The 27,251-nt window shown below is 46.2% G+C and overlaps 3 protein-coding genes across 6 annotated transcripts; 2 read left to right on the top strand and 1 right to left on the bottom strand.

Annotated features, from left to right (window-relative positions):
* Positions 1–30: 30 nt before the first annotated feature.
* Positions 31–13,438, bottom strand: COQ9 (coenzyme Q9). The gene is made up of 9 exons (XM_061138582.1): positions 13,283–13,438; positions 10,014–10,182; positions 8,716–8,851; positions 5,604–5,746; positions 5,260–5,344; positions 3,247–3,351; positions 1,411–1,566; positions 1,006–1,059; positions 31–679 (listed from the first exon to the last, which is right to left on the bottom strand). Exons 1-9 carry the CDS (start codon positions 13,356–13,358, stop codon positions 644–646), a joined length of 960 nt encoding a protein of 319 aa, XP_060994565.1. The 5' UTR covers positions 13,359–13,438; the 3' UTR covers positions 31–643.
* LOC133054017 (large ribosomal subunit protein eL22-like) lies at positions 4,202–4,663 on the top strand. The gene has a single exon (XM_061138587.1). The coding sequence runs from the start codon at positions 4,209–4,211 to the stop codon at positions 4,593–4,595; it is 387 nt and encodes a 128-aa protein (XP_060994570.1). The 5' UTR covers positions 4,202–4,208; the 3' UTR covers positions 4,596–4,663.
* CIAPIN1 (cytokine induced apoptosis inhibitor 1) lies at positions 13,383–26,681 on the top strand. Of its 4 annotated transcripts, XM_061138585.1 has the most exons (10): positions 13,426–13,514; positions 13,611–13,941; positions 17,732–17,913; positions 18,549–18,701; positions 20,137–20,216; positions 21,667–21,829; positions 23,235–23,308; positions 24,461–24,576; positions 25,010–25,091; positions 25,613–26,681. In XM_061138585.1, exons 3-10 carry the CDS (start codon positions 17,757–17,759, stop codon positions 25,721–25,723), a joined length of 936 nt encoding a protein of 311 aa, XP_060994568.1. In that variant the 5' UTR covers positions 13,426–13,514; positions 13,611–13,941; positions 17,732–17,756; the 3' UTR covers positions 25,724–26,681. The 4 variants fall into 4 exon arrangements, with proteins under 4 accessions (XP_060994567.1, XP_060994568.1, XP_060994569.1 ...); XM_061138584.1 differs by lacking the exon at positions 13,611–13,941 and having other exon boundaries at positions 13,383–13,514; XM_061138586.1 differs by lacking the exon at positions 13,611–13,941 and having other exon boundaries at positions 13,440–13,532; positions 20,140–20,216.
* The last annotated feature ends 570 nt before the right edge of the window (positions 26,682–27,251 follow it).

Below are 27,251 nucleotides of genomic sequence, written 5' to 3'. Positions count from 1 at the left end.
TGTATGAAAATTTCCTACACAACAGGAAACTGCTTCAAAGATATTTATTATAATTGTTTACAGACTCTAAATTCACTAATAATCCTGCAACAAGTGCTGTTTTAACGCAACACAGGGCCTGGGACCACACCTCTGGCCATGCTGAGCACCTGTCTCAGGTGAGGCGGCCTGCCCAGGGGGTTTCCCGGTGCAACGACTCAGGACACTGGAGCATGGAACCCACAGGCCTGCGCTGTGCTGTGGGGGGCTGCCACCTGCGGTGGCCTCAGACCCGGACCCTGACTTAGGAGCCCCGCAGGCAGGTTAAGACATGGTCGAAGTGCCTGAGAGACCATGAGAGGGATGTGGGGGGTTTCCGTGACGTGAATGCTGGGTTGAGTGCCGTGTTTTTCGGTCACATAGCCATGATGCCAAAAGGCATCAGGAGGTCTGTCCTGGCATCAGGGACTGAAGAAGTGGCCCAGCTCTGGGCTACGCCTGTGTTGTCCAGTGCCCTGTGGTTTCCAGGTGGCTGTGGTAGTGCTGCAGTCCTTTGGCGCTTTCTCGTCGACACCCTATTCCATGGGTGGCACCTTGTACGTTTCAAAGCCCTTTAAATATATCCGGTTTTCTTCTGGGTACTCTAGCTTACAGCCCTTCTTGCTCACCGGCGCTGGTTTAGGCCTGTCAGGTTCTTGAGCTGACAACAGGATGGAAACAGAGAGTGATGAGACCTGGCCCTGCCCCGCGGACTCCAATGGCAAAGACTGAGATTTCCAAGGCAGCCTGTGTGGCTATGATGCAGAGATCTGATGTACCAGGGTCCTGGGTGTAAGTTTTGTCTTCATGCCAGTAACAAACAGAGATGGGATATTTGGGATCCAGAGATTGGGACTGAACCACTGCCAGGCACACGATTAGCTTCCCCAATTTAACCACTCACTACAAACTACTCGGGTGAGTGACATGCGTGAGGAATCACGGGATTGGAGCCAGCTGGGCAGGGATGAGCTGGGAGGTACTCACCGTCACTGCTGCGCCCATGAGTCCTTGCACCAGGGCCTCTCCGGTGGACTTGACCTAGAAGGAGCCAGAGTCAGGTTCTCTCAGGCCCCCACCACTGCTCAGATGTGAGACAGGGAGGTCTGATCAGTAGGCTTACTAGTCCCTACAGGAGGAATCAACAGGGCCCTGTGTCCTGGAAGAAGACTCTACAGCTAACACAGTAACAGAGGGACCACATGTGGCTCTTAGGGAAGAGGCTCTTAGGGAAGGGCTGGGTGAGGAAGAACCAGTCAGGCTCCCTGTGAAGGCCCTGGTAACTGCCAACTGAGGCCCAAGGGGAGCAAAAGAACAGACAGGTGACGAGTCTGGCCCGAAAGGACAGAGCGCCTAGTGAGGAGGCTTCCCAGATGCCGAGCCCCGAGCTACCTGCTTGGCAGTGTGGCCCATGTTCATTGCATCGCTGATTCTGTTTTCCAGAAAGCGCCAGGTGTCCTCAAAGTCTGGGGAGGAGTCCTGCATCATCACCAGCTCAGTGGTGTTGTAGATGCCAGCCAATACCGCTCGTCGGGTGTACCAGTTAAACTGCAAAGAAACCCATCCAGGGGGATAGATAGGTCACCACTGTTGCTGCAGGCTGGGGGAAGTCTGAGTGGTTCCTACCCAAAACCCCTGGCACTCCTGGGCTCCCTCCTGATTTCCTCTTTCCCTCACGGATACACGTGGCCCTCTGGACAACGTGGCTGTTTCCAAACTAGGCTGGGTGTCAGAATCACCTGGGAGATTGAAAATGCAGGCTCCTGGGCCCAACCTCTTAGAGCTCAGAGTCAGCAGGTCTGAAGTTAAGTGCCAGGATCTGGATGTTTATTAAGCATCCCACGTGCCTTTGCTACATCTGCTCAGCTTTGAACCCACCAGTGAAAAACGCAAGTCTCCGGACATCTAGGGATCTCCCTAGTGGCTCAGATAGTAAAGAATCTACCTGCAGTGCAGGAGACCCAGGTTCAATTCTTAGGTTGGGAAGATCCCCTGGAGAAGGGTTATGGCTACCCCCTTCAGTATTCTTGCCTGGAGAATTCTGTGGACACAGGAGTCTGGAGGGCTATAGTCCGCTGGGTCACAAAGATCTCATGTAATTTTCAGGTTTCCCTGGTGGCTCAGATGGTAAAGAATCTGCCTGCAATGCAGGAGACCCAGATTTGATCCCTGGGTAGGGAAGATTCCCTGCAGAAAGGAATGGCTATCCACTCGAGTATTCTTGCCTAGAGAATTCCATGGACAGAGGACCCTGGCGGGCAACAGTCCATGGGGTCTAAGTTCCAGGGAGGCTCTGTGATCAGGCAGTTATGACCAAACCTTGTGTCATCCATCAGTGATGTGAGGGCTTGAGGCAGCATCAGGCACAGACCGCGACACCTGGGAGAAGCTGAGAGTTCAGGTCTTTCAGCAACTTCTGGCTGTGGCTATCCTGGCCAATCGCTCTTCAGAGCGCTAGCTTGGCTGCTTCCTGTTTTACCTCCCTGATTTCTGGGCTTTCTAATTTCATTTTCCAACCATCTCTGTTGGTGGTATAGTCCCGTATGAGGGAAGTTTATTAAAGCACTTTGTTAGAACTGTGGTGGAAGCATCTCCCTGCCTTCCACCCTGGATCCCACAAAGTACCATCGCATATTAATTTTTTTTATGTAGGTGTAGATATATACATGTGTATATACATTTTTAATTTTCTACCAGAAATATGATAGTATTAATAAGTCAGAATCTTTCCGGCTGCCTGTTTAGAGGCTTATTGATTTCTGAGCAAAGCAGGCCAAGATGGGCTGCAGGAAGGGAGTTTCTTTTTAAAGCAATGTCTTAAAAAAAATGTCTTAGAGGGTGTCTGTGGCATTCTTTTTTTTTTTTTTTTAATCAGTCTCATAAAAGACATACACTGAGGAAGTCTGCCACAGAATCTAAATCTTAAGAGACTGAGGGGAAAATGATTATAAAACGGTAGCCCAATCAGCCCTCTGATGCCGTGTATCACACTCTAGGGGGAAGGAGCACTGATGCGTGGCTATAGCACTGGTCCCTGAATGAAGATGACCTAGAGGCTACTGTGGCTTATTGAGGGACCCTCTTCAAACGTTAACCTCTCCTTCCAACATTGGAATGACTCTGGAGTCCCCCTGAAGGGATGTGCGATCAAAGAAATTTCACAAACTTCAGGAGGAAATGCTTAACCCAGCCGTCCCCACCCTCTGCGGGACTGAGGAGAGCACTCACATCAGTGGACTGGTCCCCAGCATAATGCCATATGTCATCCACCATGCTGGTCAGCAGGTTCAGGCTGGGCGGGATGTTGTGAGGGAGCATGAGGATGCTGAGGGCCTGGGGAGAGATGACACAGGAAGGGATACTTGCACATGGTAATGACAACGCCTCACTGCTCGGTAGAGGTAGTAAGGGGCCTGCCTAGCTCTCCTTCTGAGATGCACCATCTCCACCCACTGCTGTGAGCTCCTGGCGTCTAAGGCTCCCTCCCAACTATGGCTTATGGGAGCTGAGGCAGAGTACCCTCCACTGCCCAGTCAGACCCTCAATCCCTGGCATGTGAACTTGGGAATGCAGACAGCCAGGTCTAGCCTGGTATCTTTGTGTAAGGATGGAGGAGGACACCTCTGTTCTGTAACATGGAGAAAGAAGCAGGGATAGGAGGGGAGTCTGGGGGAGGTTCTAGGCCCCGATTCTAGGCCATCCTGGAGCCCAACAGCATCCTGCCCTTGATGCTCTGTTGCAGCTCATGATAAACTCCTTCCAGTTTTTTTCCCCCTAACTCAAATTGATTTCTGTTACCTGAGACCTCAAAATCCTTTCATATAAGCAGTGACACAACCCAGAGATGCCTCCATTAGCAGATATCAACACCGGACAATCCAAGGGTTGTCACCTTACCAACTCTGAAACCCACTGGCTGTGGCCTGTAGGAGTTGGTGAGAGATGTCCCCAGTCGGCTGGAAAGTTATCTTGAAATAGCCCAGGAGGGAACGTGCTGAATAAGAAGGCAACCAGGGCCTACTTCATGCACTTGTGAGGCTTTAAATGCAAGGTGGAATGAGTCAGTCCAAGAAATCGAGTATGCGAGCACGGGCAGGGGGCGGGCCTTGACTCTGGGCTGAACTCCCTCACACCCGGCCCACAGATGAAATTAAATATCCAACCATTGCCTTTCTGCCTCCGCAGCCGCCATGGCGCCTGTGAAAAAGCTTGTGGCGAAGGGGGGCAAACAAAAGAAGCAAGTCCTAAAATTCACTCTGGACTGTACCCACCCTGTAGAAGATAGAATCATGGATGCCACCAATTTTGAGCAGTTTCTTCAGGAGAGGATTAAGGTGAATGGAAAAGCTGGCAACCTGGGTGGCGGCGTTGTAACAATCGAAAGAAGCAAGAGCAAGATTACTGTAACTTCTGAGGTGCCCTTTTCCAAAAGGTATTTGAAATATCTTACCAAAAAATATTTGAAGAAGAATAATCTACGAGATTGGTTACGTGTAGTCGCTAACAGCAAAGAAAGTTATGAATTGCGTTACTTCCAGATTAATCAAGATGAAGAAGAGGAGGAAGATGAGGATTAAAACTCAAACTGGAATATTTGTATAAGTTCTTAAATAAAATTTATCAACCAAAAAAATAAATAAATAAATATCCAACCATCTCCAAGCTGGGCAGCGGATACCAGTTGATCTGTGAGTCCTCTCAGTTGATATATCTTGACTTTCTTAACCGAGAATAGCCCACATTGTGACGCTTTGAAAAGAGGAGGAGGAAAAATGGAGCTTTAGGAAAGTTGGGGAAAGCCCTTGGAATGAACACTCCAATTCTCTAAGCGTCACACTGACAGACGGAAAAGAAGTCCCACTCCCCTGAGATCTAGAATGCGAAAGGCCTGTTAATGATGACGGTCAGTAAAATCTTCTGACTTTTCTCATCTCCTTCATGGAGCCCTCCTCACCAAAAACCAAGTGACACGCTCGGGCCACTAGCAGCCCACCAGGACGTGATCTAGGACCAGGCCACTCACATCTCCAAGAACTGAGACACAGACAGCTCAGAAGGCCCTCTCTTTGGCTCTCCTCAATTTGACACCTACAGTACCAAGTACACTGCACATCCCTGGGTCTGTGGAGACTAACAAGCTAACTTCTGAACATCGTGCCAGACCTTCCGCGTGAAGGTGCTAAGAATCATAAACATGAACACACTGTCATCCTGGGGCCTGGATGTGGGTGGACCATGTACCCGGGGCCAATGCTCAATGTATGGGATCAACATTCTCAGTCTGGTTTCCACAGCATCCCTCAGGAACTTGTCTGTCTTCTTCTTCCTGGAAGAGAAAAAAGAAAACTGAGCGTCTCTGGGTCAAAGGCATGGGATCAGTGCTACCCTGTCTATTTGGTTCTAGCGGAGAGGGTTCCACCAGCTAGAACGAGACAGGCAGCTACATTTCCGTCCCATCGGAGCAGCTGGGGTGCTCAGTGCTACTCTGCAGGCTCTGCTTGGACTGGCCTCCTGGGGACAGCTGGTGGGGCCTGAGTCCCCCCATCCTCAGCTGCTACCCTGAGCAATGACGCCATGGGACTTACTCTGCCTGGCCCAGCTGTACCAGCTTCTGCTCCTCCTCCAGGACACGGGTGAGCCGAGCATTGCACTGGGTCACGAAATGCAGGATCAGCTCACTGCCGTCATTCCCAAACATGCTGGCGGCTGCACTGGAGAGACCCAGGGACTACAGAGGGCGAAAGGGAAAATGGAAGTGGTGGGCAGGTACAGTGGCCGCGGGCTGCCTGTTCATCACTAGCACCTCTTCTCCTGGCACCAGCAGCTTGGCTTTTAGTGAGACACCCTCACTCCTCATTCTTGGTCCACGCGATCTGGGAGAAGCTGAGCACTAGTCCCTCCACACTCCCTCAGGCCCCCGGGTGTGATGCAAAGCAGGGGATCCAAGCCTGCATGTGTGGAGTTCACAGAGCCTAGTTCTGGGACATGCACGTGACCAAATCTAGTCCTACGAGGCTGTCTCCGGAATTCCGCTAGTACCGACAGGGAAGAGGGACTCTCTCCTCTGGGCTTGCTGACTCTCTCAACTCATGGGAAGCCCCTGCTGAGAATGAAGATCATGGAGTGGATAGCAAAGCAGATACTCCATGGAGACAGCTCCCAGCAGCACAAGATAAGAACACTGAGGCCTTTCGTCCTCACACACTTGGTGAGGGCGGGAGGCCCTGGCTCGAGTCAGTAATAAGAAAAAAAAAAAAAGAACACTGAGCCACAGGCACTTTCAACCTTTTCTATTATTAAATGAGCTGAAACACTCTATGTCTTGCTTGAGCCAGTTCAGAGCTGAGTTCTAACACCTGTAACCTAGAATTGTAACTGTTGTGAAAAGGGCCTTGGAAAAAGCTCTCTTTCTCTCTAGCTCACTTAACCTAAATCTCTTGGAAAGTAGGTCTCTCGGTTATTTAAAAAAAGAAAAAAAAAAAAAGAACCCACAAACTTTTCTTACTGAGTTGTCAAGGGGTTATTTAACAAAGCGACAGAGGTCTTTTACTAATCCTGATAAACAACAGTCACTGAGCAGCTACGGTTGGAAGAACCCTGATGACAGCAGGGACAGAGGACAGAAAGAAACAAAAAGACTTTAAAAATCCCCACCACTGGGAGTCGGGAAGGAATTCTCTTCTGGTGGAAGTACCCAGCCTTTTTGGGCTTCCTTGGTGGCTCAATGGTAAAGAATCTGCCTGCCAGTGCAGGAGAACAGGATGAGAGCGACTCTCTGCAGCTGCTACCTTTAGGATACCTTAATGTTCTCTTTATCTTTTCGGCTACCTGGTTACCAATGTCACATCTAGTTAACAACGCTTCGTATTAAATTCTCTCTATTCAGGTGATTTCTTCTGATTGACGCACTCCCTGAAAGACCAACTCCGCCTCTCAGAATCTGTCCTGAAGACACCAACCAGAAATGTACTTAATTATGTCGCTGAATCAGATTTTCCCAAACAATCCTGTTACATTTCTGTTCTCTACAGGTGCCGCACCTTTCTCTAATGATTCTCTCAAACCTCCCCTGCCACCTCCAAATCTTTGTGTCTTACCACTTTTTCCTAACTTCAGGTTCATGAGACAACCACACCTACTTCAGAGAAAACAGAAGCCATTCCCTGGGAACTCAAAAGATTCTTCTAGAAACTAAATCTGCAGCTGTCTTCTCCAGCTTTGCCTCTAATACATCAAAGGCCAGTCTTTCCACCTGTTTTTTGGACTTCATAAGTCTTGCCTTCAAGGAAACTCAAATTTTAAATTTTGCCGTTTCTCCTGTATCTTTACCATCACCTGTGTTTCTGCACCCTCCGGCTCCAACTTCCACCCCACTTCCCCCGCTCATACGCTAGCTTGAACACTAGCTCTCCTCTGCCCCCTCCCAGCCACATGCCTCTCCACTTCCTTACCCTCCGCTCACTCCTCAACCCACCCCATTACTGCTGACCTGTACTCCCCTCTGATGGCTGACACTGTAGTCACTGATGTCTAGTAGCTCCGTCCACATGTTGCTGCTTGGCCTCCAGAGCCAGGCTTCTCCAACTCAGTCTCCTTTGCCACCCCACCCTGCTTCACCCATCCTTCAATGTCAGCGGTCCCTGAGAACCTAGACTCCTCTCTCTTTTCACATGACATTCCTGGCATACTCACACTCGTGCCACCCGAGGCAATCTCACTCACGTCCCTGGTTTAATGATCACATACATATACTCTAGTCCAGGTAGCTCCTCCAGTTTCAGGCCTGTATGTGACCCAAAGATCCCTCAGACACAACAAAGCTCAGGACTGTACCCATGATCCTTCCTCAGACTTGGACCTCTTCAGGGGCCCTAATCTTAGAAAATGGCACCACCACGTACCCACACATGCAAACCGACAGGCAACTCAGTCACGCCCTCCTATGTCATTCTACCACCCGTCTCCATGTTCATTGCACTGCTCTAGGTCAGAAAGCCCTCCTCTCTCCTGCATGATTGGCAGCAGGCCCCAGTGACTTGCTCTGCCTCTAATCTTTCTTTCATCCAGCAGCCAAAATGATGGTTTTTGAAATGTCAAATTTAATCCCATATCTTCCGTATCTCCAGATGGGGATAGTGGAAAAGAATCCACCTGCGAATGCAGGAGACGCAGGTTTGATCTCTGTGTTGGGAAGAGCCCCTGGAGCAGGAAATGGCAACCCAGTCCAGAATTCTTGCCTAGAAAATTGCAGGGACAGAAAAGCCTGGTGGCTGCAGTCCATAGGGTTGCAAAGAGTAGGACACGACTGAGCACTTATCTCCAATTATTCTTAGAACAAAAGAAAGTATAACTCTTCAACGTGACCTTTGGATCTTGTCTGACTTGGCCTCAACTGACCCTTCCCCAGCCTCAAGCAACTCAGATCTCTTCCATCACACTACCTATGATCTGCCTTTAGAACCTAACTCCCAAGATCCAATTGCATGGTATATTCTTTTTATATTAAAAAATAACCTAAAAATAAAGCCATTTCTACTGTACAGAGGAAAAACAAGCAAAACCAGAATATCTGGTAGCAGTGAGGGATTCTGGGACTCTGAGTTGGGCTGGAAGAAAGTGTAAGGCCCTCTGCTCTGGCCAGTATGACTCTCTCCTGGCTGATCCTGGTCAGGCCACCCTGCCCACACCCATGCACACCTGGGCTCCTTCTGCAATGGCCTCTGCCGTCCACCCATGGGCGGGCACGAACTCCAGGGCTGCTGTCAGGATGCGGTGCTGCAGCTGCTCCTCACTCTCGTAGTCCTCCTCCTCCTCCCCGCCCTGGTCGGTGTACCTGAGACGGACATGGGGACAGAGTTCTGACTCCTCCTCTCACCGCCTCCTGCCGAGCAACACAGAACATGCCTGGCCAGAAACCACAGGCACTGTGCATCCTCTCAGCGCGTGTTGGGAGGACATTTACTTACGTGTCAGCATCAGTGTGTGAATGCCAAGAGAGCAAAAATCACATCGTCCTTCGCCTCCCAAAGAGTCACTGAGAGAAAGAACCACTGAGCAAGGAGGTCACGCAACAGGAAGGGACACGCTCTCACAGCACCCTGGACATCCCAGTCTACAGCCTTATAGCCTCACGCACTGTTTCATTATCCAGGTTTGTACCAAACTGCAATCCATGAGGACAGGGACAATGGTGACATTATTCACAGGGCCTGGCACAAAGAAGACCCTCTGAATTGAAATGAAAAGGAGATTCACTGAGAAACCAGAAAACTGACTGGGGACACTCTCATTTCAGAGCTAAAGGAGTTTCTCAGGGGCAGGATGAAGTAAACAGAACATATTTAATGGAGACGGAAATTATTATCTCCCTTCTGCCAGGCAATCTGGCCCCACAGAGGTGAACAAAATTCAGAAGGTGCGTAACCTGTGACTCAGTGCTCCCACTGCTGATAAAATCACACACTTTATCACACCATTTTTCATGATGTGAATGAAATCTAAATATCCATCAATAAAAGGTCAAATAAATTCCGGTACTGCCATTTGTTGGAATATTACACAACCATTAAAATCATACAATCTCTGAAAAGACATTAAAGATGTCCTGCTGAGTGAAAAAACAGTCTCTGGAACAACAGGTATAGCATACACTGTAATTAATCATTTATAATATACACAGGGCTGTATGTGAAACTTGCTTAGAGAAACATCTAAAAGGATAGTCACAAAAACGTTAGCAGAATTACTCCTTGGTTTGTGATTTCTGGTAATTTTTTTTGCTTTATTTTTGTGAACATCTTTATATTGTTCAGAACATTTTAGAATGTATAGGCACCATTTTCATAAAATAAACAAAGAACAAGTTCTTTCCAAAGATGGTTTTGAAAATTGATGAAAGGTGTGAAGAAGGTGGAGAGGAGAAACGAAGGAGACGCACAGATTCACCCAGGCACTTAAAGTGGACAAAATGGGTGGACAGGTGTTCTGATGCCTACCTGGGGGGTGAACGCAGAGCCTCTGGATTGGGTTCTTCTACGCCCTGTGCCTCAGACTGTTGCTGAGAAGAAGAGGGCGGAGGTTGATGCTTCTGCTGATCCGAAGACCTCAGCTGCATAGCTGAAGCGTGGAGGGCACGTGGTGCCAGGGCCGGTCGGCAGTGGGACACTGAAACAGAAGCTGAGCTGGTCAGTCAAGGACACTCACCAAAGCAGACCCTTTGAGACCCAGGGTGGTAGGAGGGATGCAAGACAAGCAGAGAAAAGCCAGAACCAAGTGCTAGATCCCAGACAAAAATCTGAGGTAAACTGGGAACCTTTTGACATAGTGGTGGCAGTGTTTAGTCACTAAATCGTGTCCGACTCTTGCGACCCTATGGACTGTAGCCCTCCAGGTTCCTCTGTCCATGGGGTTCTCTAGGCAAGAATACTGGAGTGGGTTGCCATTTCCTTCTCCCCTTTTGACATGATGTGTTGGCACAAGCATAAACCAGAAGAACACTTGTCTTCGAGGCATGTTTCCATCGTTTGTTAGATTAATGGGCAAAGAGCATGACCTTAAAATATGCAAATTAAGAAATAATCTCTATTTACTCAATGAGAATGCTGTGAGGCTCAAACAAAAAATGAAAGTGACTTAAAAATGTTACATATTTAGAAATGCAAATCAAAACCAAAATGAGGTACCATTACACGCCAGTCAGGATGGCTGCTATCCAAAAGTCTACAAGCAATAAGTGCTGGAGAGGGTGTGGAGAAAAGGGAACCCTCTTACACTGTTGGTGGGAATGCAAACTAGTACAACCACTATGGAGAACAGTGTGGAGATTTCTTAAAAAACTGGAAATAGAACTGCCATATGACCCAGCAATCCCACTTCTGGGCATACACACTGAGGAAACCAGATCTGAAAGAGACACGTGCACCCCAATGTTCATCACAGCACTGTTTATAATAGCCAGGACAGGGAAGCAACCTAGATGCACATCAGCAAATGAATGGATAAGGAAGCTGTGGTACATATACACCATGGAATATTACTCAGCCGTTAAAAAGAACTCATTCGAATCAGTTCTAATGAGATGGATGAAACTGGAGCGCATTATACAGAGTGAAGTAAGCCAGAAAGATAAAGAACATTACAGCATACTAACACATATATATGGAATTTAGAAAGATGGTAATAACCCTATATGCAAAACAGAAAAAGAGACACAGAAGTACAGAACAGACTTTTGAACTCCGTGGGAGAAGGTGAGGGTGGGATGTTTTGAAAGAACAGCATGTATATTATCTATGGTGAAACAGATCACCAGCCCAGGTGGGATGCATGAGACAAGTGCTCGGGCCTGGTGCACTGGGAAGACCCAGGGGAATCGGGTGGAGAGGGAGGTGGGAGGGGGGATCGGGATGGGGAATACGTGTAACTCTATGGCTGATTCATATCAATGTATGACAAAACCCACTGAAATGTTGTGAAGTAATTAGCCTCCAACTAATAAAAAATAATAATAATAAAATAATAGACTAAAAAAAAAAAAAACATGAGCTGATTAGTTTATCATGGGAAGTTTATCATCTTCATCTTGGGAAGCAGTTCTGAACTACTTTAATAAAATTAAATGAACTGTAAAAAAAAAAAAGTTACATATTTATATGTCACAGCAAGAGCACTGGATTAGACATCAGGTGTGAGTACCAACTCCCTAGTGTTTATGGGGTGTCTATTTTCTCATCTGCAATATTGCAACACCCCCATTTACTTTAGGCAATGGCTTTTGAAAAGTACAGTATTGTGTTCCCTAAGGAAAGGCTAATAACTATGTTTTTTCTTTCCCAGCATTTATACAAAAAAATTCAAACATATAGACAAGTGAAAAGAACTGTGGCATGGATGCCTGTATATCCACTACCTAAGTTCTACACAGCTATCCATCACACTCTTCCTACATTAGTCTATTTCTTGATGCATTTGTCGCAGACCTCAGTATTCTTTATTTCTAAACATTTTAGCACACACATCCTTAACCAGAGTTAAAATTTTTGCTTTTCTTTTATTGAGGTGACATTTATATTCACCTGTTTCAAATTCTTCACTCTAGTCTTGCCTGTCCAAGAATTTCATCTATACAGAATCATACTGTGGGTTCTGCATATGTACAAGACTTTTTGGCCCAGAGTATCTTTTGGATTAATTCACATTTTTGTGTAGGTCAGTAGGTTGTTACTTTTTCACTGTTCAGTAGCATTCCATTAAGAAACACTACTCGGGCTGTTTCAGTGTTGGCTATAATAAATAAAGGTGCTATGTACACACTTGTTCAAGTCTTGTTGTGGACATATGCCTTCATTTCTGCTGGGTCAGCAAATAGATTTTCTGGGTCACAGGCATTATTTGTACTTCTCCGGAATATAGTTTGGAGTTATGTATAAAACAGAGCTCATTAAGGAAAAAAAAGAGTCTATGGATCAACTCAGGAAACAATGATTTTTAAAAGAAATACAGCACGTGACATGTGAAAATATCAATTATTTTAGTATATGCACAGAAAAAAATGAAGTAAACATTCATAAAACTTTGAGAAAGGTCTGGGAGATCCCAAAGTAATATTGCAGAATCACTGCAGTCCACGAGATTTCAGGTGGACTACAGGAGAATACAAAAGAACATTATTTCATCATTTATATACTTATATATGTTAATACATAATTTACTTATGAGGTGACATTCCATTTATGGTAGTGATATAAAGGTCAATATTTTTATAAAATCAGATGTATAAACAAAACTAGTGACTATATGGCGGCAAAGGTGATACGTAGATATTGAAGAATTACTTAAGTGGTGGGGAAATGACTGACTTAGGAAAAAGTATTAATAGACGAGGGGCTCTCTGTAGCTGTTTCCTGTGATCAGGGCCCAGGGATTTGACAACGGAGTCAAGAGACTAGGGCGAGTGTGCCCGTCTGCAACGGACGAGCTGTGTGATCTTGGGCACCTACAGCCCTCTCTAAGGCTCCGTCAACTCCGTGAAATGGGAATGACAAGCCCTTCCCAGATGCTCTTGCTCCTCACAGGTCGAGAACGTGGTCAGAAGCCAGCCAGGCGACCACTTCAAGGCCGGGGCGCCGGCGCGAGCCATTATGCCCTTCACCTCACCTTGCTCTCGAGCTGCCCCGAGGCTTCTTCCGCCCCTCACCCAGACCAGGTCGGTTCCCCCCACCACCACCACTTCCCTCCCTTCTCCCGGGCTCGGCCGCCCCCTCACCGGGCAGGCACCGCAGCTGAAGGAGCCTCCAGCCCGCCCGGCGTAGGGCTCCAGAAAACGCCGCCGTCGCCGCCATCTTGGAAGCGGGCACGCGGCCTACGGCGAGGCGACGGCAGCGCTGAGTGGCTATTTCCGCCTTCCCCCGCGCAGTGGGAGTTTTCTCCTCTCGCGAGAGGCGGGAGGTGTGTAGCCGGCGGTTGCGGAGAATCCCGGAGCGAGCTCAGGGCGGCAGGTGAGCGCTCTTCTGAAGGTCCGTGAGCTCGGTCGTCCCCAACGGTCCCCTCCCGACCCATTCTCTCCTCTACATCGGCTCTTTTCCCATTTCCAGCCCCGTCCTTCGGCGGAAGCGTGGCTGTGGCCACCTCCCTGAGGACCACAGCTGGGTTTCGCCCGGAGGAAGCCGGTGTGAGGGGCCGCGTTGGCCCTGTCTCCCCTGGGGCCCCTGGAGTGGTGGCTTCGGACCTTCCCGGGCTGCCTTATCTCCCGCGCAGCCGGACCCAGCCTGAGGCCCGGGAGACAACGCTGAGCTGGAGACCGGGAGATCGGAGTCTGAGACCCACTACTGCTAGTAGCAAGCTGTTATGACCTTGAGTCTCCGCCCCTCTTTGCAAACATCGGGGAAGCCGAAGTTTCCGTCCTGGGGGTCGCTGGAACTCCAGGTTGTAAATTTGAACCTGTGTCTTCACCGAACCTCCAAGGTGTTGAGTTGGTATAATGGAGTATTCCCAAACTTGCCAGGTTGGAAAAGCCATCAGGATGCTTGTTAGTAAATTGGATCCGGAGATCTTTCTCCTGGAGAATCGATTCAATACCTCTAAATGTACCCGTGGAATCTTATTTTAACGTGCCTCCGGGTGATTTCGATGATCTGTGAGTTTGGGAAAGGCTGGTGGCCTTTATTCTCACATCGAGTGCCAAGCTCTGCATGACTCAGGAGATCATGGACTAGTCACTGAACAGAAATGTAAAGACGGAGTGCTTCACTGAGGAGTTAATCAACAAGGAAGGCTTCATAATAGTCGGAAGAAGTAAATGATTTTGGGGGCTAGAGATACCGGAGGGCAGGAGCTAAGCATGCCATTCTGTAAATTTTGTGCAGTTAGACCCTTTTCTGTTTTGCATCTTTGCAACTTTAATCTTTTCAGTTAGCTTATCAACTCTAGTCTTTTCAATTACTTCTCCCCTATGTGAGTGTGGGGGAAGCCTCCTCTTAAAATTTCAGATCCATATTTCTCGATTTTGGTAAAGCCCTACTAATATCTCCATGAGGTTTTGTTTTCTGAGTTCTGTCCACTCATCTTCCAGCTTCTCTCTCTTGTGGAAAATCTAGCATTTACTTGGAGACAAAGTTGTCCGTTTCTTTTCCTTTGAGTTTACTACTTCCTTACAGATTATCACTTTTTTCTGTGTGTGTGTGTTTCAGTTTTTTTGAATTAAAATTTTCCTGATAAGTGTCAGTATTCTCAGAAGTTTTTTTACACATTTGACTTAAAAGGATTTGATCCTTGGTTTGAGCTGAAATCCAAACTTCAATCTTTTTTTTTTTTTTTTTTTTTTTAATTCTTTCCCCCACCTTCATTCTTAAGGGAAGCCAAATGCCTCAAGATTTGATGTTTACAGGTGTCTTAAAAATAAACAAGTGAATCTCCAGAAGTTGATCTCAGATTAATGCAGTGACATGACAATGACTTCTACTCTGCCACTTTAATGAAAGTGGGGCTCTGAGTCACACTTCTAAGTATGTTGACTTAGGTGCCAGACATTTTTTTCCTTATGTCTTTTTAGAAAAAACATTGACAACAACATAAAACTCTGATGATGAATAACATCATGCTTTCACTTTTAGATGTTTAAAAGAACACTGTGTCCCATTTTATTCGGAAAATGCTGACCGCAAATGGTGGCAGTGTCTTGTTTTTTGAGGGTTAATGTTTAATAAATGTATTTTATGAGTTCCCTGTTGCCATAGAAGGTTAGTTTCAGGGGATATGGAATACAGAGCACTTTCCAGTCTTCTAATTTATGGACACAATCCCACTGGAGTACTGTATAAGATGTCATAAAGTGTGACTCTCATATTGTGTAATTTTAACAATGAAAAAGCAGCTTCACATCTCTCCCTGGGGAGCCCTCCCAACTGGCAGGGCTGAGGAGGAACAAGATTTTATAGGACTGTTTGAAGGAAAGGCAAATAGACTGGCCCCAGAGAAGTGGAAGCTCAGAATTCTCTGAGAACATTATTTTATTGAGCTTTATGTGCCAGGCCCTGCTGAGTGCTTTGCATATTTTTGTCTTCTTATTTACTTCTTGCCACCGCCTTGCAAAATATTAGATCATTATCCCTACTTTATTAATGAGAGAAGAGAGAGGCTAATCACAGATCCATGGTTATGTAGCCAGTGAATAGAAGATCTAGTGCTAGACAGAACCCAGTTCATTTCTGTTGGAAACCTGTGCTCTATAAAACTCTGCCTCCATTAAGTTTGCTGAAAAGGTCTAGAGATCTGGCCTTTTGCATTTCTCTTCATAGTGAGTAGCCTTTGGCCCCTTGGTTCTTGCATGAGGGTTTTCTGTGAGTACAGTGCAAGGTTGGTGTAATGGGAAAGGATCTTTTCCCATGGCCCCCAGGGAGAACTTGTTTCAACATCATTCTAGAAACAGGTCGTTTATTTCTTATAACTTCATTCCCAGCAGTCCATATTCCTGTCTTTTGCAGTTGGTTCTTAAATGTGGGATCCCAAGTTGTTCACTTGAAAGATTTGTAAGGGTTCTTCCTCAACATCATGTTACAGTTGACAGCTTAAAGTTTCAGTTCTTGATTGTGTGCTTTTTAGGGATTTAAAAACCACAATTTAGTGAATAAGGAGTCCTGTTTGTCTGATAACACTTGGCATCCTTTTACTGTGCCTTGAAGGCAGGTTGGGATAATAAAGGTATTCCACAAGGAAGGAATCAGATAAAAGGCATGATGGAGTGAAAAATGCCAGGATTTTCCATTGAACAAGGGGAGGTAGGAGATTACAGAGCACCTGGATCCAGAAGACTGAGGAGATTTGACTTTGCTCTAGAAAATAAAAGCCTTAGTAACTCCTTTAGAAGATGAACGGCCAAATCAAAAGCACTATCATATATAAGGATGCCTGGCTAACGTCAGCATGTTTTAATAGGCTGAAAGGCAAGTCATTTGAAGGGAACATTTTGAAAGAAGGAAGAGTGTGTGTGCCTGGCTTAAGCTCAGTCCTTGAATGTTTGTGGTGACATACTTGTTACTGGGTTAGCCACCTCTCGGGCTTCCCTGGTAGCTCAGACCGTAAAGTGTCTGCCTATAATGCGGGAGACCTGGGTTCAATCCCTGGGTCGGGAAGACCCCCTGGAGAAGGAAATGGCAACCCACTCCAGTATTCATGCCTGGAAAATCCCATGGACCGAGGAGCCTGGTGGGCTACAGCCCATGGGGTCGCAAAGAGTCGGACACGACTGAGCGACTTCACTTCATTTAGCCACCTCTGAGAAGATAGAAGTGTTCCGCTTAAGACCGATCCACGCATGACCTCTCTCCTACAGCTTCTGTCTTCGTGTCATTTGGTAGAGCTATCTGCAGGCAGGGACTCAGCGTCATTAATGTTTAAGAAAGAAAAGGGGAACTAAGTAGGCTGCTATCTTGCTGACCTGAGTGCATCGTGAGGACATTGTATACTCCGTCTGAGTATCAAGTGAAAGAGAAAGTTGACTCTGGTGGAAGGAAATTTCTGTGGGTTGAAAGCATGGGTTTTACAGTCATACAGACTGGGATTCAAATCCCAGCTCTTTCTGTATCCATACAACACTTACCAGTTATGTGACCTGGGCAAAGTCAGCAGCTTGTGTCCTGACTGTAAAGTGGGAGTATTACCTAGTTTAAGGTTATACTTGGGTTCAGTTGAGATAATGTATATTAAAAGCTTTGAAGTGTTTAGCTAGTATTGTTAAAGACATGGTAGATACCATTGATCACTGCAGACTCAGTGGAATTGAATTTTCATATCTTGATGAATGGGGAAATAGCATTATTCAATTTACTAAACTTACACATGTTGTCTCTTTTTAAAAACATCTCAGCTTGTGGTTAGGATATGGCAGCCAACTTATTTGCCTCCCTTGCTGAGTCCTACTTCTGCTTAATTAATGTCCTGTGTGTTTTATATTCTGTTCAAGCTGAGTTTTCATATCAAAGAGAAAATAATCTTTGTGCCTTCAACCTCCTTACTTGACTCCCCAGTCAGGATTCTCACCGAGGAAGCCACCTGCCATGTTTGGGAATGTTGGGGTTATGAAACCTTGGATAATGTGTTTACTTAATCACACTCTGCTATCTACAGTGAGATTCTCTAATGGGAGGTCAAAATTAGGTGTAATTCTAATCATTGCATGTTTGTCTCTGCTCAGCTTTGACTCTTTTTTGGCCCATAGCTTTTAGGTCCACAGCACAGCGGGAATGGCAGATTTTGGGATCTCAGCTGGCCAGTTTGTGGCAGTGATCTGGGATAAGTCATCCCCGGTGGAGGCTCTGAAAGATCTGGTGGATAAGCTTCAAGCCTTAACTGGCAATGAAGGCCGAGTGTCTGTGGAAAATATCAACCAGCTATTGCAGTGTAAGTACCTGCCCAGGTTGCCTTTCAGGGCAGACAGTTATGCTGGGGGTGCTGCTTTTCTGCCATCCTTGGTGGCTGGGTTTTTGTTTCAGGTGGCACATGATAGTATGTTTCGGTTGAGGTATAGTGGACTTAGATATTGTTGATGATTTGTGTAATCAGCTTCTTATTTCTTATTACTTCATGCTTAGCCGCTTAGTCGTATCCAACTCTTTGTGACCCTTTGGACTGTAGCCTGCCAGGCTCCTCTGTCCATGGAATTCTCCAGGCAAGAATACTGGAGTGGGTTGCCATTTCCTTCTCCAGGGGATCTTCCTGACCTAGGGATTGAACCCATGTCTCCTGCATTGCAGGCAGGTTCTTTACCCATTGAACCCGTTCCACATCTTTTTTTGTAAAGCTTGTTTTTCATCCACCTTTTTTTACTTTTCCCCCTGAGCATGTAAAAAAAGAAGTTAGTAAGACTGCGGGAGAACAAGCATCCTTGCCTCACTTGGTAGTAACAGTGGTATAATAGCATTTGCAGAACAGGTAGGTGTTTATTTTATGGGGCCACGCATGTAGCTTTTGTGGGGGCTTGGTCGATGACTTCTGGTGCCCAGGTGACCACTAATTAGAGTCTTCCTTCTTTTCAGCTGCCCACAAAGAATCTAGCTTTGACATTGTTTTGTCGGGTGTAATTCCTGGAAGCACCACTCTGCACAGTGCTGAGATTTTGGCTGAGATGGCCCGGATTCTTCGGCCTGGTGGATGTCTTTTTCTGAAGGAGCCGGTAGAGACAGCTGTAGGTAAGGAGAGCTTCACTTAAAAGACTAGATCTTCACTTGAAAGACCCACTTAAACCCTAAGATTTAACAGGGTTGAATCTTAGGTATGTTCGCTGCATCTCTGTGAGTAGCAAGTATCATTTGGAGATCAGTATTCCTATACTAAACCTTATCCTTAGGGATAAACTCTGTAAACTCTTGTAAAACTCTGAACCACACATCTGAATGAATTGTGATCTTTGACCTGCTGGGTAGTAAAGTAGAAGGAAACCGCTCATCTGAAAATGGCTGGACCCTTCAACAGCTGAATGGTTTAACTGTCACATCCACACAATGGAAAACTATGCAGCAGTTTAAAAAAAGGAACAAACGATTGCCACATGCAGCAGTTTGGATGAGTCTCAAGGGAATCATGCTGAGTGAAAGAAATCCAGTCTCCAAAGCTTTCATGCTGTATGATTCCATTCACAGAACATTCTTGAAATAACAAAGTTATAGTGACAGGGAACAGGGTGGCCACTGTTAGCGGTTAGGATCAGGAGGAAAGGGTGTTCATGAGGCTATAAAGGGGGTGTGTGAGCGTTCCTTGTGGTGCTGAAGACTACACACACACACACAAATGTGTGTAAAACTGGTGAAATTGGGATAAGCTCTGTGGACTATAAGTGACAGTTTCCCAGCGTTCATACTGTATAGCAACTGTATGAGATATTACCATGGGGAGATGAGGGGAAGGGTCCTCCGAACCTCCCTGAACTTTTTTTTAATTTACTGTACATCTATAGTATTTCAAACTCAAAAATTAAAGTATAGTCCTAGAGTGATGACATAAGTATTGATTCGTGTGAAGCTAAAGATAGAATCCAAGAAATAAAAACCTTTTTAAATTTTTTTTGCTTAGTGGTAAAGCTGTCAGAGTCATTCTAGAGTTTTAGCATTTTAACTTAGACCTTCTATCAAAATGTGATGTATTATTTCATCAATTATGGTAATAGAAATGAAAGTATTTTGAAACACATAGAGGTGTTTATGTGGAAACATAAACTTGTGATGTTAGGAGCAGGTATATCCTTCCTTGCCAGGAGGTAAACCTTGAGTGGCTAACCACAGCGTCTCACCAGAACCATACAAAGATACTTGAATACAGTTTCTAATCCTCTTTCTCAGTCATTATCCAGCAGCCCCTGTAAGGTTAAGCATTTCTCAGAAACAGAGGGTGACAAGAAACAGTAATAAAGGATTTATTGTATAAGAGCACTTTGAACAACCAAAGGATTTCTCTAATTAAAATATCATTAAAAATATACATATTTATATTGTATATAAATATATTTATATTCTATTGAACAGAATAGGTTATTATTATTTTAATGCCCTGTTGACTCGACTAGAATAGAGCCTTTATAATTTTTCCTGCATTGGCTTATAAAGCTACTAATTGGGGTTTTCCTCTTAGCAGTTAACAATAGCAAAGTGAAGACGGCATCTAAGCTGTGTTCAGCCCTGACTCTTTCTGGTCTTGTGGAAGTAAAAGAGGTATGTTTGTAGACGACCTTCTTCGCTGGGAATTTAAGCCTTGGGTGACTAAACCCAGTGTCTCTTTGTCAGACGATACAGAGAGAATCTGGGAGAAATAACAACCCTGAGGTGAGGTGAGTGGCATCACTTAGACTATCAAACAAGTAGAGAAGATACCTGATGCCTCGAAGGATGAGACCTCTAAAATCAGCCTCCTCTGGAGAGACTCAGCTTGGGCCCATGTGGGGGCCGTTTTCTGTTCTCGGTACTGGTGCTAATGCCTGAGGCAGAAAGGGAGCAAGACATCTCTTAGTGGACACAAGTCTTAGGCCCACGTGGAAGGCAGTCGCCTGTAATTATTACACAAATCTTACACAGTTATTTTCCTCAGCTTTTTGGTGGGAGGCTGGAATAGGTTGGAGGGGAAATCCTTTTCTGACAATTCAGTAGAAACATTAATGTTAAATAGAGGTATTCATGGTTCTGCATTCTCCCATGCCCAGATGTTCTTGCGTGAGAGGTAGGTGGTATATCACAGTAGTTGTTATACTTGGATCTGTACATGGCCTCGGGCCTCAGTGTCTTTATACTTTCCCTTTTTTATTTTTCTTTTTAGTTAAGGTTCTTCTATTTTTTTATTCTAAAATACGGGATGTTCATAAAACTTCAATTAAGACCAAAGAATTTAAAGTGACATCTCAGACCTTGCTTACACTCCCCTCCCTAGAGGAAGCCACCAATACATTTTTTGGTGTAGCTGTTCAGACATTTTACACATTTACAAGAGTGTTGTGTGTGGATGTCTCCACATTTTAAATGTAAATCAAGTCACATTATACATTGTTCAGTCACTAGCTCTTTTCCCCACCTTTAGATACGCTCAACTTTTATCCATATCAGTGTGTTCCCCACTTGGTTATTAATTATGGAACAACATTCAGTGGTATAAATGGACTGTGATTTTTGTGACCATTCATTCCTTAATTCTTGGATGCAGAGGCAGCACCTCCCACCGTTTTTCCTACCTTTACTGCCTGCTGCTTCGTCTCAAGGAACATAAAAAGCATTTCCCTCCCCCTTGGTTCTCTTTCTCTACTACATATTTCATTTCTAGCCTCTTTATGTGGGCATGCTTCCCTGCTATAGGCTTTGATCCTATTCAACAAGCCCAATTCATCTTGATAATTATAATCATTACAGTCCCCACAATGCCTTGCATAGCGCCTTGTACCCAGTAGACAGCTATCTGATAAATACTTTAAAACTCTCCATGGAATGGGCTAACTGTAAACACGTAGACAGAAGTTATGCTCTGGAGAACGGGAGGCGTGAGGCCTTGTCTGTGATCTCCCTCTGTCGTGTGCTTCCTCCAGAAGCGAGCATGTGACATCCGTGGGGGGACGCGGTACAGTGTCACACTGTCGGAAGGACTGTGATGCGCCCTAATCACTGATGTCTTGAATTCCAGCTGCAGCGCGAGTCCCTGAGCCCCGAGGAGATTCAGTCTGTCCGAGAACACCTGGCTTACCACAGCGACAGCCTGCTGTCTGTGCAGATCACAGGCAAAAAGCCCAACTTTGAAGTGGGCTCTTCTAGTCAACTTAAGCTTTCTACGGCCAAGAAGTCTTCCGGTGAGATGGCCTAGGGACATGTCTGTCTGAGTGGCTAAAGGAGGTCCTATTAGAAACTGAGCCAGAGATCTGAGTGAGGTGGCAAGAACTTTATAGGATCAGTTCCTTCCTTAATTTCTCTCATTTCCAAATAGAAGGATGCTTAATGTACTGCTGTCCTGGGCATATTCAAATCTGAAACTGAAGTGACATGTAGATATTACCTAGTTCAGCCCCTCCTCCTTCACCAGAGGATGCTGAGGCCTCCAGGTTCCAGAGTCCTGAAGCTTCATTAGCTAATGAAGTCTTTCCAGACCCCAGAATCATGACACTTACCCTGTGAAGACCTCCCAGGGGCGGTCGTGGCAGATAAGACTGCCCTGTTCCTCTTCCTGTGTGTCCTTTTCTTTGTGCCATTGAAGTCTGCTTTTCTTGCTTTGAGGATCTTAAGACACTTATAGAAATAGCTCTTCTGTTTAGAAAATTACACCCAGTCCTTTATATCATTCTCACCCTTCCTAGCACTGTCTTTTAATGCCCAGGTTGAGAAGAATTGTCCCAGCTGTGAGGCAGACAGAAGTTTACAGGTGCATTCACACTGCTGTTTTGGCTGTCCAACCTGTATCTTCAAGAAATTCCTTGGCATCCTAACCTTTGGATTCAAAGTTCCAGGGCAGCTAGGATCTGCTTAGATGATCTGCCCTGTGGGGGTCTGAGTATCCAGTTGTATCAGTGATCACAGAGGGCACACTCTACCCCCAAGCCCCCTTCATGAGCCAGCCCACACTGAAGCCCCTGGAAAGGGAATCAGGTGTAATTGTCACTGATTTGTTCTTACACTACCACCATCAGCTCCAGAGCCCGTTTTCTTGTCTATAACAGGTTTACATGAGACCAAAGCTTTGCTATTCACAATGCTTTTTGGCACACTTTCTCATTTAATCTGCAAATCTCTTGCTGTGGGTATAGGGAATACTATTAAGCCCTGTGCTGAAACTAAGAGGAGGAGGAGAATGTAAGCTGGAGTGGAAGCTTAAAGTGTTAGGCAGACTGTGTCTGTATTTGTGTGTATTTGTGGCTGTATGGAACTGGCCCAAGTATCTAAATCTGTTTCCTTATAAGATTAGGATGACAGATAACTTTCCTCATGAGGTGGTTAGCAAGACTAAATCAGATAACATATGTAAAGTGTTTAATATGTAGTATTAATATCTGGCGCAAAACAAGTGCTTAACAAAGGATGACTTTTATTACCATGAAGCGATCGGTCCTTCATAAGTGGTTGAGCCGGGCTTTGAGCCCAAGTCTTTAGACTCCCAGTCCAGTGTGTTCCCTGCACAGCCTCAAAGGAAAGCACTTATATGTGTGTGGACCTTGTTTCCGGCTGCTTTTCTGACGCTCGTTTTCTTTTATTGGTTGAACTCAGGGAAGCCTGCTGTGGACCCTGCAGCTGCCAAGCTCTGGACCCTCTCGGCCAATGATATGGAGGATGAGAGCGTGGTGAGTCAGCTCTGTGGTCACCTGATTGCTTTCTTTTAGGCTTCCCTCAGCTCAGTTGATAAAGAATCTGCCTGCAATGCAGGAGACCCTGGTTCGATTGCTGGGTTGGGAGGATCTGCTGGAGAAGGGATAGGCTACCCACTCCAGTATTCTTGGGCTTCCCTTGTGGCTCAGCTGGTAAAGAATCCTACTGCAATGCGGGAGACCTGGGTTTGATCCCTGGGTTGGGAAGATCCCCTGGAGAAGGGAAAGACTACCCACTCCAGTATTCTGGCCTGGAGAATTTCATGAACTATATAGCCCATGGGGTTGCAAAGAGTCAGACACGACTGAGCGACTTTCACGTTCATGTTGGGTTGAGTGGTCATAGTTTGTAATGGACTCTCTGAATTTGTAAGTGGGGAAGCATTTAAAACCCAGCCTTGTGGTGGTGCCTGACACTGGTGTTTTTGACTCAGAAGGAAACTCCACATTGTGGCATCTTACATTTCCTTTTCAGCATCTTTCCCCACAGATTTTCTTGTTCTCACTTCATGTGATATACTGAAGACTCTTGTAGGCATGTGTAAACCTAAAAAGAGTTTGTCAGCTAAAATATTTTTTGGCTTCTTCATCTGGACAAGATACCAAATGCTCACTGTCTTAAAATCTCAGATCTGTGCTTTCTGTAATAAAATGCTTCATTTCTGCAACTATCGAGGTTAGTGGTAAGCAAAATAGGTGATGGTTTGTGTCCTCATAGAACTTACAGATTAATTGTCCTCACACATTACCCAAGTGTATATATTATTATTGCCTTTGCCCCTGAAATTATATAGAAAATATTCCATCCCCTTTTCTCATGTGACAGCCCTTATATATTCAAGTACATATAACACTTCCCTGTTCTTCCTGCTCCCTCCCTCCCACCCTCCACACACATATTCTCTGCACATCATAAATGAGTTCCCAGGCCCCTCACAACCCAGTACAGCTTCCATGCCTGTAGTTTACTTGCTGTGTGGGTGGCTTGGGTGTGATGACCAGTCCTGGGTAGGACGGTGGACGCCTTCTGACACACAAGGGTAAACTGCGGCCGTGGCCCGTGACTACGTCAGCTGTTCATTAGCAGAGAGCACGACTGTGTCATTCATGGCCTCCAACACTCTCCAGGATCTTATCGACTCAGATGAACTGCTGGATCCGGAAGATCTGAAGAAGCCAGACCCAGCTTCCTTGCGGGCTCCTTCCTGTGGGGAAGGGAAAAAGAGGAAAGCCTGCAAGAACTGGTAAGCCTTGGGGTGAGCCGGGGCCACCTCACTACTAAACATATCTTATTGGAAAGTGTGTCAGATGTATAGAAGAGTTTACTAAACAGGTACATTTTAAAGAATACTAAAACGAACAGCCAGGTACTGACCACCCAGGTTAAGAATCGGGAACCTTAGACGTTGCCTCCGCCTGCTTCCTCAGTTGCATCTCCCTCCCTCTCCTCCCAAGAGGCTACATTCTCCCAAGCTTGGGTTCCTCCTTCCTGACTTTTTCCATAGTTTACTATGTCTGTGTGAATCTCCAAACAATACCTTATTGAGTTGTGGAGCCCAAACCTGACTAGGCCAGGAAGGGTCCATGTCTGCATCTGTGAAGGCTCAAGGGGAAAGGAGGTCTGTCAAGGATTTGGGTGGTGGGAAATCTCACTCATCAGCTCCTGACTTCCCCTAGCACCTGTGGCCTCGCAGAAGAACTGGAAAAAGAGAAGTCGAGGGACCAGATAAGCTCTCAGCCCAAGTCGGCTTGTGGAAATGTGAGTATCTGGATGGTTACTCAGTATTCACAAAGGACTAACACATACACAGACCAACTTCAGCTTTACAGAAGCTACTGCCCAAGTACTGTAACAATAGGTGGACATGCGAGACTGTGTCTCCAGGTAGTAGTGGGAAGATGGGTTATCGCCTGAGAGTGGGTAGCACGCTCAGGCCCATAGGGAGGCAGGCGCCTGTCGTTTCTTATTTCTGGCCCCTTTCTTTCTGCTTCATACTGGGCCCGAAGCTACCTAACCATTTGCTACGTGTGGCTATGATTTGAACTGCTGAGAATCCAGAAGTATGTCTACCTAAGGAGCTTTCTGTAGACCTTTGTCTTTCATGAAATCAGAGATCTTAAAGACACTCAGTCTGTGGGTCTCAACTGGACCTACAGATTCTTGCACTTATTCTCTTCAGGCTGCTGTGGCCATCCATATATGATATTATCTTCAGCCCATATCCGGGAGAGCTGACACTCGGCTTCTCGCTAATGGGTGATGGTCTCTTCTCTCAACAGTGCTACCTGGGCGATGCTTTCCGCTGTGCCAGCTGCCCCTACCTTGGGATGCCGGCCTTCAAACCTGGGGAGAAGGTGCTCCTGAGTGACAGCAACCTCCACGACGCCTAGGAGGGCCTGGCCTGGGACACGCCTGCTCCTCCGCCAGCTCCCGCCCCTCACATCCCACCACATGGTTCCCCCCATCTCCTCTGACTTAGGTCCCTGGCGGGGAGGGTGCTCGGGACAGAGTGGAGCTGGCTGGGGCGCGGTGGTGTGGAGTGCTGCCATAGGTCAAGACCAAGGTGTCCTGGGGCCCCGCCACCTGAGCGGGGCCCTCCTTCACCCAGAGTTAGGCGAACGGTGCTCATCTCCAGGAGGCTGAGCTCCCTGCATCAGTGCTGACTGACACTCTCGGATCCCGCCGCCCTTGAGTATTGACACCGTGACAGGGAGGGCCCTGCCTCATTCTAAGCTCTGCAGCGGCGCCCACAGCTCATCTCCCAGAGTTGGTGGTTTATTCACCATGTGGTTTTTGGTGACATGAAGCGAGGGTCTTGTGACCTCAGAGCACCAAGGGAGTCACTCATGGGTTGCTGTGATCATATCCAGTGTCCTGCTCCCTCCACTCCTCTCCTCCCATCCCAGTGTTAATGTGTTACATCTGTGTCCTATTTCATTTCTGTTCATCAGCAGGTATTAAAATGTATGTACTTACGCATATTCACTGTGAAGAGGGGCTTTGTCTGTGTGTCTGTCTGTGTGTGTCTGTGATGTCTGACACAGCCCTCTAAGCTCACCTGGGACCACAACCATTTTTGGAGAGACTGAGTCACACCACAGGGAGCCATTCCTGCACTTAGAGATCAGGACCGACCTCCATCGCCTTTAGAAGAGTCCGTGCTGGTGAGCATTCAGAGAGAAGCAGGACAGAGCGGAACCAACAGTCAATCTCTGAGCAGGAGCCCCTCTGTTCTTGTTCCCCGCCTACACAAACATGGACTTGATCTTGCCAGATAGCAAGAGAGATTGTGTGGACATAAGAGACCCAGGTTTTTCTATTTCAACAATAAAGAAAAGTGCCCATTGGTATTTGTCCGTTCTGATGGATTTTAGTTATGGGTGTGGCTTGACTCTGAAGCCCCAGTGGTAGGCCGAGCAGGACCTGTGAGTGTGACAGGACATCACTGCTGTGATTACGTTATATTGTGTGCTGGATGTGAAAGGATTTGCAGACAAAGTCCCTCATGGAACCCTCATACACTGTTGGTGGGAATGTACAACCCTGGTGCAGCCACTGTGAATATGGAGGTTTCTCAAAAAACTAAAAATAGAACTGCCATATGACCCAGCAAATCTACTCCTGGATTTATATCCAAAAAAACCAAAAGCTAATTTGAAAAGATATATGCACCCCAGTGTTCATAGCAGTACTATTTACAGTTGCCAAGAATGGAAGCAACCTAATGTCCATCAACAGATGAATAATAAACATCAACACTGAAGGTGGTATATACATACAATGCAATACTACTCAGCCGTAAAGAGGAATGAAATTTTGCCATTTGCAACAACATGGATGGACTTGGAGGGCATTAGGCTGACATGAGAGAGAAATAATGATACCAGTTATATATAAAATTAAAAAATACAACAAACT

Source organism: Dama dama, chromosome 4, assembly GCF_033118175.1.
Source record: "Dama dama isolate Ldn47 chromosome 4, ASM3311817v1, whole genome shotgun sequence".
Classification (NCBI taxonomy): domain Eukaryota; kingdom Metazoa; phylum Chordata; class Mammalia; order Artiodactyla; family Cervidae; genus Dama; species Dama dama.
Note: the sequence above shows the minus strand (reverse complement) of the source record. Positions and strands in the feature narration are given on the sequence as shown.